This window comes from Panthera uncia, chromosome F1 (genome assembly GCF_023721935.1).
Source record: "Panthera uncia isolate 11264 chromosome F1, Puncia_PCG_1.0, whole genome shotgun sequence".
Taxonomy (NCBI): Eukaryota; Metazoa; Chordata; class Mammalia; order Carnivora; family Felidae; genus Panthera; species Panthera uncia.
The window spans coordinates 61,250,666-61,266,372 of NC_064813.1; the positions used below are offsets into that span (position 1 = coordinate 61,250,666).

Genomic DNA, 15,707 nt, shown 5'->3' on the forward strand with positions numbered 1-15,707 from the left:
CAATGCAGCTCTTCCTGACTTTTTTTAACCTGATTCTCAGTAACTTCCGAGTGCACACACCAGCGTTCAGTGAGCAGACGTGCACGTCCAGAAGGAGAGCCATGCTCTCTGTGATGCTCCTGGCTTCATAGATAACCGACCTCCAGTTTTACACATTGCAACATTTCAAACTGAAGAGGAAAAACATTTTTATAATTTACTATGAAATTAAATAATTATATCAATTTAATCTTGACTACTTTTTCTAATTACAAGACGCATTCCATAGTTTAGATTTTAGTGACTTTTACAACATTCTTTAAAAAATCAAACGGTATTGTTAGTTTGAATCGATTATTTGAATGAAGACTGACTTTGCCAACCAGGTAACAGACGTATCAATAACCTACAGAAGTTCCACCCGAGATTCCACGAGTCTATCGGCTGTTTTCATTCTCCTCTAAATGTCAGCGAGAGCTTGTTAACACAGCATATTTCCTCTCGCTGACGAAGATCTGTTTTTCCATATCATCTGAAGGCTGGGTACTTCTTACCCAAAAACATTCCTCCTGTTTCTCTATTCTGTGTCTTCCATCTCATACTGACCGCTGAAGTTCATGTCGAGTCAGATCATGTTAGCCCTTAATTCAAAGTCTCCAAAGACCTTCCCCGCTGGTTTAGAGTAAAGGTGTCTGGAGTCCCACGAGGCTCACCGCCCCTGATCCGCCCCTCCGTTAAGGCAGAGGTGCTGTAATGCCCCCTCTTTCTCACTCTGCTGGAGCTACACCAACCTCCTCAAACCTGCCAGGCAAGTTCAGGGCCTTGAAACTTGCTGTTCCCTCTATCTGGAACTCTTTTCCTCATCCCCTTTGTCTTTCAACTCAAATGTAACTTCAGCTTGCCCCTCCCTACCACCCAACAGAAAACTGCACCCCCCGACACACACACACACACACACACACACACACACACACACAGCACTCCTTAAACCTCTTCTCCTTAGACCTTTTCTCCACAGCACTTATTGCTACATATCCTTGTGCCTGGTTGTATCACTATTGTATCCCCGGGCCTAGAACATAATAATACATGCTCAATAAATACTCCTTGACTACCAAACAGCAATGATGCATTCAGTATGCTCCTGACCCTGAAAGAGATAAATGTTGTTACTACTACCTTGGCAATGATTTTTCACTAAGATCAGAGCGAAATGTCTTTCATTTCTTTTTTCAGTTGCCAAGAATTTTCATATAATATTGAACCAAAAGATAAAAATAATCCAGGAGCGCCCGGGTGGCTCAGTTGGTTAAGCATCCGACTTAGGCTCAGGTCGTGATCTCACAGTTCATGAGTTCGAGCCCCACATCGGGCTCTGTGCTGACAGCTCAGAGCCTGGAGCCTCCTTCGGATTCTGTTTCTCCCTCTCTCTCTCTGCCCCTCCCATGCTCGCACTCGGTCTCTCTCTCTCAAAGATAAGTAAAAACATTAAAAAAGAAATTAAAAAAAAAATCCACAACCAGAGGTGACTTCACCCAGCAGGGGACATGTGGCAGTGCTGAGAGACACTTCTGATTGCCACAGCTGCAAAGGGGGGTGGGAGGAAGGCATCTGTTGGGTAGAGGGTTGGGACGCTGCTAAATACCTATAGTGCACGTGACAGCTCGCCCAACAAAGGACTATGCAGCTCACGCGTCAATGGCGTCGAGGCTGAGAAACCCTGAATAGAATAATCCTCTGTTCCAGAAAAGCAGAAATACTACAGGTAGAAGAAAGATCTTCAAAAGACTTCTCTAATAATCTTAGTCAAAAATTTCTGAATCGTAGTTTTAGCCTGTACATTGCATAGATGAAAAAACTAAGGATCATCATCACCAAGCTGGTCACACGGAGACTGGAACTCAGGTTTCAGGATTCTCGGGCGGTGAACTTTCCTTCTTTAAATTGGCACCAATAATTCCATTATAATGAGACCCTAACCTAAATGGTTTCCTCACCCTACCTAATCGGAACAAAGTAGGCCACGGTATTTCTGTAGCTGACCGTGACCTAAATTAGCCTATGGTACAGCTCGTGTCACTGGTGCTCACAACGGCTCAAAAGTAGATTTGATACTTTTGAAGAAAAAAGTTGTAACTGATTTAAAAAAAAAAATGCACACCTAGTGCAGAACCTTTGGAAAAAAGCAAAAAGTATAAGAAAATAAGAACATCCATAATGCAAAACTCAATCTCTAGCAACGTTTCTGGGTGCATCTTTCGACAGAACTAAACAACATTTGTTCAGAATTTTAGTAATCTCTGAGTAATTCTGAAATTATGAAAACGTCCACTTACTTGTCCCCTGCCAGGATTTTCCTTTGGAACAAGAAGAGAGACCACTGGTCCATATTTTTGACACTCCTCTTTTACATCTTCTACAACATCTGATTATGAAAACACATTACAGTAACCACATTGCTGAATTACTAAGCACTCATTATTTAAAAACTTTAAATCATCAAAGAATTCAGGAATCCGTATGTAAGTAATGAGGTCATTTTCTACACCTTCTAAAATTAAGCTTAAGGATAATATAAACTCAAAGCATTTAATACGTCCCACTTTTCCAATTGCTTTTTTCTTCCCCTTCCTGAAGACAACAAAAATTATCAGTTTCTTCTGTATCCTTCCCTAAATATTATTAAACTTATACAAGCAAATATGATCATATATGCTTCTTTTCGAAGTAAAAAATTCCAATCTTGCCTTTTTTTTTGAAGTTCATTTTGAGAGAGAGAGTGAACAGACAGGGAAGGAGCAGACAGAGAGGCAGAGAGAAAGAGAGGCAGAGAGACAGAGAATCCCAAGCAGACTCCACACCAGCAGCATGGAGCCCGATGCGGGGCTCAAACTCACGAACCGTGAGATCACGACCGGAGCCGAAATCAGAAGCTTACTGACTGAGCCGCCCAGGTGCCCTCACTGTGTGGTTTTAATGAGCATTTCAGCAGATGAGAATGAAATATAGGAGACCGACTCACATACCCTTTACTATAGTATCCAACTATATCCTTTACCGGGATAACTGGGCCGACTTGTAAGAGCTGTGTTAAGAGCTATTAAGTTAAATAATTTTTCCCTTTATTCTCTTGATTTGGAATCTCGATCTTAATCCTGATTTGGAATTTATTTTGGTCTAAAGGGGAAGGTTTAAATCCAACGTCCTGTCCCACTCCCACCCAGATTCCAAGACAGTTGTCCCCAGACATAGGATTTCTAGCTAAGCAAATTTATCTAACACTAGTGAGCGTTACCTGATGACGACCTTACTAATCAGAGCTAACAAAGGTATTTAATGCTACTATGTTGTGTGAGTTCATGAGATTCTTAGACACTAAGATTTAATAGCAACGTGTAAACACTCGATGTATTTGTGTGCAGGAATAAAGTGTTATACAACAAAATACAAAGAAAAGAGGAGGCATAATATGCCCAAGATATATTCAAGAAAGCCCAAGCCTGAGTTTTACAAACAAAATTAGGAGACGGAAGTAGGTGCTGAAGACAGTAAGTAGATCGGCACGAAGGACGTAAGTGGTATTACCAAGAGATTATTTAGAGCCCCTGGTACATCATGACCTGATTAAAACAATGTTGAAGGCAAGACTATTCTTTCCGATTAACAGGCATCCTGAAAAGCTGAGGCTGCAGACTCTCACAACTATTACGGATTCAAACAAATTACGCTTGTGTCATTCATCAAATAATGACATATAGCCCAGGGACATAAAATGATTTACCCTTGAAGGCACAGTGTGATCAAGTTAGCTTTGTCTGTAACGGTTTAATTGTCCACAGAGAAAATGTTTACTGTGAAACAACTGGTATTTTTAAATTGGGTCCTGCTTGAGCCCATTCACCACTCTGCTTCCAGAACGCTCTTTCTAAAACAGGAGTCTGACTGTATCACTCCCCTATTTTAACTTTTTCATGGCTCTTTATTGTCTTCAACCAAGCACAAATATTTACTGAGTACTTATTTCATAAGCCAGGGACTGTTCTATCCCTGAGGTATAGGTTCTCTTGTGTCATATTCCAGTGTTACTGTCTCTGGGATAAAATCCAAATTCTTTAACACAGCAAATGAGTTTGCTACAGATCTGTATTCCCGGCTATTTCTTCAGCCTTGATTGACCGCTCCCCAATAAGCATCCTGAGATACAACCACACCAAACAGTTTGTTATTCTCAGAACATGCCACGTTTTCTCTCGTCTCTCACCTTTGTGCCATTTCCTCATCAATCCCTCAACTCTTAGCCAAGCAAGTCCGGTTACTAACAAGGCTCAGCCATCACCTCCATAGAGACACCCTCACGGGTCACTCAACCTGGGTTAAGTACCTCTCCTCTCTGCCTCTGTACACTACCCTACTTTCCGATTTATCGAAACTGTAAGCATTTGTTGACATAAATGTCTCTTGCAGGGGTGCCTGGAGGGCTCAGTCGGCCGGGCATCTGACCCTTGATTTCAGCTCTGGTTATATCTCACGGTTCGTGGGTTCGAGCCCTGCATTAGGCTCTGCGCTCAAGCGCAGAGCCTGCTGGGGATTCTCTCTCTCTGCTCCTCCCCCGTTCGTGCGCGCTCTCTGTCTCTCAAGATAAACAAATAAATATGCTTTATAAGGAGTTAAAAAAGATACGAAAAAAATTAAAATGTAATTTAGGAAGCAGTTACCTTCATACTCCTCTTCATTCTCGAGATAATCATCATCCAGCACATTCAGTAGCCTTAGCACTGGAGTTGGAAGCATCACCAGATCTTCAATATGAGGGGCTGTTGAGGTTCATACAACATGGTTAAGTGTAAACTCCCCCAAATGAATGGATGAACACTAGGCAAAGGAGCCTGGGAACAGAATGTAAGTGAGTTCTGGTGTCTGACCGTCAAATGCCCAAGGAAGAAACGAAGACGCAGGCAGCTTACCGAAAGGAATGCTAAAGAAGGGGCTGCACAGAGCCATCTCAGCAGGGATTCTTCTGCCCGGGTCGTCGTGAAGCATGCTAAACACAGACAGGGATCTTTGTGACTATCGTCAAGTCTTATGAAAACGGAACCACTGAAGACAATTCAAATGTCTAATGTTCACCGCAACATTAGCTAAGTCAGCATGGCTTACTGGAGCATTCATCTACAAAATACACGAATGCTATTTGCAAGTAAATGGTTCAATAACTCATGATACATACCTAGGACACAATACCATATTTCGATTTTTTATTATTTTTTGAGAGAGAGCGCACACCCGCAAGTGAGGGAGAAGTAGAGAGGGAAACAGAGAATTCCCCTAGCAGACTCTGCCCCTTAGCACAGACCCTGACACAGGGCTCGAACTCACGAACCGTGAGATCATGACCTGAGCCAAAATCAAGAATCAGACGCTTAACCAACTGAGCCACCCAGTCACCCCCAGATACAACTATTTTTCAAATGGGGGAAGAATGGGAAAAGCATATGCAAAAATAACCATTTTTAGCAGTCTTCCTAGAGTATTATTATCCTGAGACTGTTTTAATATAAGGTGGAATAAAACAAATGAGCAATTATAAAATATTCTAACGTTCCCCTTGTCCTTAAGAACCAGAATTCCTGACATAGAACGAGAAAGAGATGTGAAATAAAAGTTACATAAAAACTCTGTGGTCTTGAATTTGAATGGGGAATATTCATATGAACTCTGTCCACTTAAAAGGCCTAGAAACAATGACCATCCCAGTAGCAATGAGTATCCCCACATAATTTCTTTTAATGTTTATTTACTTATTTTGAGAGAGAGAGAGAGAGAGAGAGAGAACGAACCAGCAGGGGAGGGGCAGAGAGAGAGGGGGACAGAAGATCCAAAGCCGGTTGTGCATCGTTTCTCGGCCTTTTGGCTAAGACCAAGCGCAAAGCGGGCTCTACGCTGACAGCAGAGAGCCAGATGCGGGACTCGAACTCACGAACTGCGAGATCATGACCTAAGCAGAAGTCGGACGCTTAACCAACTGAATCTCCCAGGCACCCCTAGCAATGAGTATTCCCAAAACTCAGATTGTGGTTTTAAAATACTACTTCCTACTAAAAGAAATCAGGCTTCTCGGAGAAATGGCTGTTTCCAGGTCTGGGGCAGGAAATGTATAAGATGAATTGGGAACATCTTGTTACACCAGATAGCAAGGAAGCTATAAAAGATAATAAGGTCAGGGACACCTCAGTGGCTCAGTTGGTTAAGTTTCCAACTTTGGCTTAGGTCATGATTTCACAGCTTATGAGTTCGAGCCCCACATTGGGCTCTGTGCTGACAGCTCAGAGCCTTGAGCCTGCATCAGATTCTGTCTCCGTCTCTCTCTGCCCTTCCCCTGCTCATGCACTCTCTCTCAAATATAAACATTTCTAAAAAATTGAAAAAAAAAAAAAGATAATAATGTCTGCAAAATCCAACTTACACATGCTGACATTCATCAAAGATGGGCAATTTTAGCTTCAATTAGGCTAAGAACTGCAATGGGTTGCAGTTACCAAATAATGATACTTTGAACTTTCAAAAGGGAATGATCCCCTTTGGAGGATGACAGAGAATCAACGCATTAGGAAAACCAGTGAATAGAGAATCAAGCGTTTACTTTGTCTTTGGTTAACCAAATGAAGCAGGAAGGACAGAATAAGAACATCAACATTCTACAAACCCTAAGAAAGTAATGGATCTGAACACTGAATGGTAATAGTTTCTAATAGCTACGTTATGCGCCTCCTTAATGAAAAAACACAATACTATCTGTAGTCTTGCTCCCCCCCACACACCAAAATCAACCCTCTAGATACAACTACCAATTTACAAGAAATAAACAGATATTCATTAAACTATACCAGGGTAACACTGTCAGCAAAATGCAGACTGTGGACAGCTATAGCAAGCCAACAACCCAATAAATAAGGGAACAACAAGTAAATAAGGAGAAAGTGGGGTAGGAAATGGAAAAGGACCTTTCAGATTAAAAGAAACTTAAAAAGGATTTTTTTTAGAAGAGCAGCACTAAACCATAGTGTTTAAAGATGCATACTATAATGAAAACAAGGACGTAATTGCCATAATAGTCAGGGTAGTGGCTGCTTTCAAGGAGGAAGAAGGGTTTAAGATTAGAATGGGGACAGAGGATTTCTGGGGTAGCTAGCAAAGTTCTATTTCTTGACCTCAATGATAGATACAACAGTATTCCTAAGGATTCATTAAGTTACACATTTGTTTTCAATATCTGTGTTTTATCCTACAATAAAAAAGGTTCAAATAATTTGCATGCGTACATAGCAAAATATGTGGAAAAATACCGAAGAGAAATACACCAAGTGCTAACACTAGAAAGTAGGTTTATAATTTTTATTTTGCTGATCACAATTCTCTGTAGCTTCCAAATTTAGTACTTGCTTGTACAATCAAGGGGAAAAACATCCCAAAGTCAATACCAGAACTGACATGATCTGATCTGACTTCCAAGTCACAATGTATTACACAGTCTCACAATGCCACCTTTTCTATGAAAAATGCAACTTGTAAATCTAATACCAATCAGATAGTAACAGCTATTTAAAACCAATTTGTAAAACACACACACACACACACACACACACACACACACACACAAGTGCAAGTAAAATTGTAAGTCCTTATCTGGGTAAATTCTGTGGACTGTAATGTTAATTTCCTGGTTTTGACATTGCACTACAGTTACGTAAGATGTTACCACTGGGGGAAACTGGGTGAAGAGCACACAGACCTCTTTGTAACATTTTTGCAACTTCCTTTGAATCTGTAATTATTTCAAAATAAGAAGCTGTTAAAAAAAAAAAAAAAAACACCAAAAACCCAAAACCTACTTGGAAGGTGGTAGGGTTAATATTCCAAAGAAAGAATACTGACTTGATCAAAAGATCTACTCTTTTGCAACACAGTAATTATCTTGTTCACTTCTGGCCCATAATGAGAGAAACGTGAAAAACCAACTACCTGATAATACACGTCTTATTTTAAAATATCTAATGTTTTGGACCTACTCAGGAAACAAAACCATTATTTCTGTCCCCACAGTTTTCCACGGTAATTATTTAAAGTATAATGCATAGCTACCTTATTTTAAACACTTTTTGGTTGTCCAAAAGCAAACTCAGTCTTTAGTTAATAAACACTCTCTTTAAAAACCTACTACTTTCGGGGGGCGCCTGGGTGGCTCAGTCGGTTGAGCGTCCGACTTCAGCTCAGGTCATGATCTCGCGGTCGGTGAGTTCGAGCCCCGCGCCAGGCTCTGGGCTGATGGTTCAGAGCCTGGAGCCTGCTTCAGATTCTGTGTCTCCCTCTCTCTCTCTCAAAAATAAATGAATATTTCTAAAAAATAAAAAAAAAAAACCAGGGGTGCCTGGGTGGCTCAGTCGGTTAAGCGGCCGACTTCAGCTCAGGTCATGATCTCGCGGTCCGTGAGTTCGAGCCCCGCGTCGGGCTCCGTGCTGACAGCTCAGAGCCTAGAGCCTGTTTCAGATTCTGTGTCTCCCTCTCTCTCTCTGACCCTCCCCCGTTCATGCTCTGTCTCTCTCTGTCTCAAAAATAAATAAACGTTAAAAAAAATTTTTTTTTTAAACCTACTTTCAAAAAGACCCTAGAAGAAACAAACAAAAAACAAACAAAAACCTAATTTCCATCAAGTATACAGGACTGCCAGAGCTACAAGAGGACCAACGTACGGCTGCCGAAAAGAGCCTCTACGCGATCACCAGAAATAATGTAAATCCTGTCAGTAAAAGCAAACAAGCAAACAAACAAAAAAACCCACATTCACATAGTACACGTACACATTTAAGAACTTTAAAGTACACATAACGTACCTTTTGATAAGGTCTCTTAGGTGATAGGCTGGAATTGCGGCATTCACCACGGCTTTACTGGCAAATATGTGATCGATAATAGCGGAACTGTTTGCCTAAAAAAAGAGAGAGAAGTCTTCCTTTAGTTATTCCGCTCAGTCTGTATTTACGGAGTACCAGGCACACAGCACTGTACTATTTGGTAGGTAAAACGCAACAGAAAACACTTCTGAGAGCTTACCACCTGAATGTGCGTAACTCTGAGCTTCTAGAGGAGGAACTTTCTTTTCTCTATTCTCAGCACTCAGCATAGTACCCGGCACTCTCTATGAATATTTACTAGATGAACAAACAGGAACAAATGCCAAAGCAACCACATAAGAACATAGTTAAATACAAAGTGACAATGAATGTGCGACAGTTGGGCTGGAGTGTCTTAGTGAGGAGTCTTTAACTGGTTTTCAGATACAAATAAACTATGAAAAGAAAGCAACGTAGTATTTAAAATCTGGATCTGCCATATTCATAGTTTAAATCCTGGGGAACGTTATGAGTTCTCAGAAGGTGGAAGGGTAGACACGAGGAAAAAGGCCTGATAACACCCTTATCGCTAAAATTTTCTGAATACTTACTACAGGCAACATGCTATGCTAAGAAGTGGTATCATTTATTTTTTAACCTCAACACTTCTGTGAGAAAAATACTATTATTATCCTCGATTTACAGAAAGTACACGGTGGTTCAGTTACCCTAAATAACTTAGAAAGCAGCGGGGGCAAGATACGAATAGTCTGACTTCAGAGCCCAGACTCATACTCGTTTGGCAATTTTGCCTCCACAGAAGGTGATTAAAATACAGAATACTGTTTTTATTTAGGAACGGTGAACACGGGATTTTATTAACGCACATCATGCCTCCAACTTGCATACAAAATGCCTGAATGGGACCTAGTTCTGATCAGCTCTGGACCAAGCAGATACAGCCTAGCGGTCTCAAAGACAGTCAAAACTAACACAAGGAATTGATCTGTATCTGGGATGGCACCGAACAAAGACTACTGAGCCTCTTGACTGTCTGAAAGTACCAATGTGCAACAATGACTCTGGTTTTGCTTGCATGGCAGCATTTTTTGCCAAAAGTAAGCATTAGGTACACCTGCAAGACCATGAAAGCATTCCTTCCAGGGATACTTCCAGAAATAGAAGACTAGGGGTTGAGAAGAAATAAACCCTATGTGGTACAAGAGCCATTCACCAACTATATATTACAAGGTACTCAAAAAACACTTGTTGCAGAATATCAGAACCAATGATTCCTAAACCTGGTATTATTTAGCAACCTCTAGCCTAAAGGGGAATGATACCCTCACAACACTGCAGCCCCACAGTACGTTTGAAAACACAGTGAAGTCCTAAGTTACGAACATACATAAAGTTCATTCTCATGTCAAGGATTTGGAATTTAGAACTCATGTTCCCACAACAACAATGCTCTAAGCAGCACTCACTTTACCGGCATAGTTCATATATGGAACATAAGTAAATCTAAAACACTGTGGAACTGAGCACGTTCAGAACACTAAACTCTGCCTAGGAAGAAGAGTATGGGGCCCAGGTCTGAACATCCAGGCGTACGATCTGCCCCGAGTGGCTATTTATATGTCTGTGCCTCCAGTCTGTCATTTGTAAAAGAATGACCAATATGCTCTCTGATGATCCACACAGAATTGCGAGGAAATTCAGCGAGGCTGTGCATTAAAATACTATGAGGCATTAACTATAAACCTTTACGTAAACATCATTTCACTTATAGCGTACTGCTGCATTAGTAATAGTTTAGGACGTGATATAACTAAATTACTAAACAAAAATCCCTTCTGCCTTTTTGGAAAAATGCATGTATTCATTTTATCGAGCACGTTCCTGGTAGTCTAGGCACCGGGCCCCAGGCTAAGATCAGCAGGCGTGCAATCCTCACGAGCACATCTGTGTCTAGGAGAATAAACAGTAGCACTTAAGGTACCGAAAACGCAGGAAGAGGAGTACGTGAGAGATGAAGCAGAGAGAGGCCCTGGTGAGACTCATTCTAAACTGCGTGCCTTTCAGTTGGAATTCAGGATCCCAGACGAAAGCACTGGTGCAGTTTACCTTCCATTCCTGAGATCTGACTGTATGTTTCAGTTTCATTCCTGAGAACATTTCCAGTAAAATGATTCCTAGGCTCCAGAGATCCACGGCTGAGGTGCACTCCGTGTCACTCTGCAGGCCGGCCTGGGCCAAGCAATTCTGCAGCTCTGCTTCTGGAGCCCGGTACCCGTCTGTCTGAATATACTTCACATCCTGAAGAAGAAGAGTAAGTATCGTAAGTATCGCGACCAATAAAAGACTGCTCACTTTCCTGCCATCTCGACCACGTATTTACTTCTCTAAACGTGTAATAAACCGCTGCCAAACCGAATGCCAACAAATTTGTAGTCCTTGCCGACCCCAGTTATTTGGTTCATTAACCGAGCGGTTCTCACAAGCAAACTGCACGCTTTCCACACAGCTGCTCATTTCTTTAGATAATCTCTTGCCTGTCGGGCACTGCTGATAAATAAGGACACTCTGCAAAGAGCTGACAAACCGTGGAGAACGGAGGGTCTGCCAGAACTGTCACACGCGTTCTGCCATGAGCCCCGACACTGGGGACGCCGGTAACAGTAATGACCTGTCCATTACCCCACCTAACCCAAATACACGTCCTTTTTCTCACATGGTGGCAACGAAATTCTTTTTATTTGCGTGACCCCAAGCCGCTTCAGTATTTTAGAAATATCTCTAAGAGTCAGGGCGCCCGGTTGGCTCAGTTGGTTAAGCTTCTGACTCTTGGTTTTGGCTCAGGTCACGATCTCACGGTGGCGTGGATTCGAGCCCCGTGTGGGGCTCTGCACTGACGGTGCAGAGCCTGCTTGCGATTCTCTCTCTCTCCCCCCATCTCTCTCAAAATAAATAAACTTAAAAAAAATTTAAAAAAAAAGAAAAAAGAAATACTCTAAGTGTCTACCAAAGCACTCCTATTATTAAAGTATTTCTTACCTGATTGCCTTCTTTGAAGCTAAGTCCAAAGTCAATGAGTTTAAAACATTCATTCTCTGCGCTCCACAATATGTTCCGTGGTTTGAGGTCTGCATGGACATAACCCTCATGGTGAAGAAAAGCAAGGGCCTCCAGAACATCCCTGGCACAATGCTGTATCATCCACATAGAACAACCCTGATGACTGGAATATAAAAGCAATTCCGAAACACTGACATCCAGGAGTTCAAGCAACAGACAGCGTGATGGCACATTCGGAGAGAAATGGATTGTAAAAACTCCATACAAAGTCACTAAAAAAAAGAAACAAATTATAACGCTTTCAGAACAGGACTCAGAATAAGTCGCAACACAGATAACTGCAGAACAAATTTGGGATACCCTAGATAAGGAGAACTCTGATGAGCAATCGAGCTTCCACTGTAATTTCTTTTTCCCCAAAATAAGATTTTTTTTGGCAACCGGATTATTTTAAAATGAGAAAGTCTTCAACAGCTCATTACTGTTCAAAGATATTAAAGACGGCACACTAATTCAAACTGTATCACCAAGCATTCAGTGATGGGTGAATATGCACTCAGGGTACCAAGCAAAAACGATTAAAAGTAAAATCCAAATATTATGGACTCTTAAGACAGATGTGACACCATGTGAAAACAAAATTGCAGATTGGTTCTTGATCCAAAACAGCACTCTGGGGGGTACAGGTGAAGGGTAAAGCACTTGACCGCAATATAGTACTCTGTAATCTAAATATTAAAAACAGGATAAACAAATAACATTTAAAAGAGATTTAAAAGATTTTCAAGATGACAACTTAACCTAATCTTGCAAAGACGCAACAAGTCTTTAAGCTTGCAAAAACTACAAAAAAATTTCCCTCTCAAATACCAGGGTTATATACACCATCTAGCAAGCTTTAAAAAAAAAAGGGGGGGGGGGGCAACACTAGTGGTGAAGAAATTCTTCTCCAAAATGGTAACATGAAAAAGGTCACTCTTCAAATTACATATCGATTATGCTTGCCGGGAAGTAAGACATTTATTTATTAGCCAAAGCTCTAACTAACTATATACACTCTGTTAACGTAAGGACAGCCAAGGCTGTTTTCACAGATCGATCATCAGTAATCATTACCTAGCTTACCTGTCTTACATTTTGAATACCTAAATCGTGCAACATAGACTTACCAGGGTAAAAGCATAACGTGTTCCTAATTCTCATACTTCCATAAAGGATCCTATGTTAATACTGAGTCATTTCTCCCAAATCCATGCTAAATACGTACCAGGTAACATCTGTATGAGTTAACAGCATTTATCACAAGCCCTAGGAGTATTTCTCATCTTGCACTGGTATGCGAAGATTCAAAAATTTCCATACAAGACAGGAGACATCTAGCAAAGATGGGCCTCCTTTCGCTAGGAAAGATAACTCTATGCTGGTAAGTGCAGCATTTTCTGATGAGACCCGAAGCAAAGCAGAACTTAACTGAGCATCTATTACGTGACACTGGGCTAAGCAGACCACCAACTCCACCCTCCTGCAGACAGAGTGAAGGGGGATGGGAGAAGGGCCAGGATCGGGGGACGAGAGGGCCAGGCCCACGCCTCCCGCCTTAAGGACGGAAGACGGAACGCCAGGCTGAGAGAGGGGGTGTACCACCGGGCTGGGACCTGGGCAAGAAGGGAAGGGAGGCGGCGGCAATTACCGATGTTCCTGTGACCCTGCAATTGCTCCAGCGCCGCCCTCTCTTTGCGGAAACCATACTCGGCGGCCGAGGCCGCAGCGCCGGTGGTTCCGGGCGGTAAGAACTGCTTGAGGGCGCCGGGGGGCGAGCCGGGAGTGCCGCAGCAGCGCACCCGATACACCGAGGCCGAGGAGCCGCTCCCCAGGCGGCTCTGTACCTGCCACAGCCGCCCGAAGGCTTCCAGAAACCGCGGCGGCTCCGCGCCCCACGCGCAGCCGGACCCCGCCATCGGGGCGGACGGAGGGCGCTGGCACGGGAGCTGAGGCGACGCCCGGGGCAGGCCGGCAGGGCCCGCGGTCACATCCCCGCCTGCCGGACCAGCGGCTCCGCAGGGAGGGGCCTGCAGCCGCCTCGCCGACTGCCGAGACCTCAAGCCGCCATGACACCGGAAGCCGAGAGCGCCGGGCTCCAGAAGCCGGAAATGGAGGAAGAGCCAATCGTGCAGGCCCGAGGAGGCGGGCCCAGAAGGGGCGGGTCTAGAGCTGAGCGGAGGAATTAGGTTTCGGAGAAAAGTCTGGAGCCTGAGCTGCTAAACTCTGCGGGGTGCTCCCTGCTTCTCAGGCCGACGCTAAGTGCCTTCACGAACGTTTCCTGAAACTGAGACTGGTCCTTTTTCTCGCGGAGGCGCGCCCCTCACCACTGGGACCCTAAGGGGAATAAAGCCCAGCCTATGTTTCTCCTAGACGGCAGCCCAAGGGAAATAGCCCGGTTACTGCAGGAAGGGGTTTGTCACGGCCCCCACCCCCTTGCGTGTGATCGGAGCAGGCACAGTTCTGGAAGCCCAGCTTCCGTGCCCCTTAGTCCACCTTGCCTGTGACTGCCTCATCAAAATGCATCTGCCCTGGGCGAGGCTGGACCTTGTACAAATTTTTACGTTTTATGTGTTCATTCTCTTGCTCATTTAATAAACGTCTACTAAGTAACATTTAGCAAATATCAGGAGTATCGATCCACAAACTGAGGTGTGCAATAAATGTAGCCTTCCCTATTTTTCTGTCGTTCAACTTTCCCTATTTCAAGCTCCATTCAGACGGGGTGGCAGAATTGAGTTTCAGACAATTTACCCCCATCTCCTTTTGCTCAGGTGTTGTCTAAGTTCCCAGGCGGGTCGGGTGGCTTATGTGGTGCAAAGTCGAGAGGCTGAGGACCCATCTGCTCTTTGGTAACCTGGGTCACCACCTTGTCTGCTTGCTGCTGAGATGGGCCTTATCTCTGTCTACACGGCCCTTTTGGGGTCTGGAGTAGGGAGAACTCTGCATTCTCCTGCAATTTCTAACAAGCATTTTTCTCTATGTGTAAAGTCCATACTAATCTTGGGCTCTTGAAATACAAAAAACAAACAAACAAACAAACAAACAAACAAAAACCTCACAGGCTTCTTCTAAGGCAATGAGCACAGCTGTTTATCTGCTCGTATAAAGGGAAGAGAGGGGTCCCTGGGTGGCTCAGTCTGTTAGGCATTGGACTCTTGATTTCGGCTGGGGTCATCATCTCACTGTGGGTTCAGCCCTGCATCAGGCTCTGCACTGGGAGCCCACTTGGGATTCCCTCTCTCTCTCTCTCTCTCTCTCCCTCCCCCCACCCCCGCTCACACGCCCTCTCTCTCTCTCTCTCAAAATAAATTCTCTTACACTGTGATGTCTTCTCATCGCTCCTTTGCTGACATACAAGGCAAAGGAACTGAATTGTATGATTGAGCCACATTCAAAAGTGGTACCCCACCAACGGAGCCACCCAGGCACCCCCTATTTACTGCTGTTTTAAGTTGCTAAGTTTTGGAGGAATTTTGTATGTAGTAATAAAAGAGTATAAACTAGAAAGGAATAAATAATTAATATCTGAAAACTTAATCTTATTACAGAATTGTTTTGTAGACCAGTTGCATACATTTATGCTCTAATTAGCAAAGAGTACATCACTCGCAATACCTGTATCAGTATAAGGCATTATTATTAAAATTTTGTCTTTTTAATTTTATGAGCAAGAAATATTTTGATGCAATTCTGTGGTTCTCATTAGAGTATATCTTTTTC

The 15,707-nt window shown here is 43.0% G+C and overlaps 1 protein-coding gene across 4 annotated transcripts in view; it reads right to left on the minus strand.

Annotated features, from left to right (window-relative positions):
* Window positions 1-14,132, minus strand: part of UHMK1 (U2AF homology motif kinase 1) — a 30,849-nt gene extending 16,717 nt beyond the window's left edge. Inside the window, exons 1-7 of one of the 4 annotated variants that reach the window (XM_049635273.1) lie at window positions 13,636-14,130; window positions 11,925-12,217; window positions 10,995-11,186; window positions 8,868-8,962; window positions 4,944-5,020; window positions 4,695-4,793; window positions 2,316-2,404 (exon numbers count right to left, since the gene is read on the minus strand). In XM_049635273.1, coding sequence (XP_049491230.1) covers window positions 2,316-2,404; window positions 4,695-4,793; window positions 4,944-5,020; window positions 8,868-8,962; window positions 10,995-11,186; window positions 11,925-12,217; window positions 13,636-13,903 — 1,113 coding nt within the window. In that variant the 5' untranslated portion in view covers window positions 13,904-14,130. Of the gene's footprint in view, window positions 1-2,315; window positions 2,405-4,694; window positions 4,794-4,943; window positions 5,021-8,867; window positions 8,963-10,994; window positions 11,187-11,924; window positions 12,218-13,212; window positions 13,606-13,635 lie in introns of those variants that run through there. The other 3 variants (XM_049635272.1, XM_049635275.1, XM_049635274.1) reach the window with 3 other exon arrangements.
* Window positions 14,133-15,707: the final 1,575 nt, after the last annotated feature.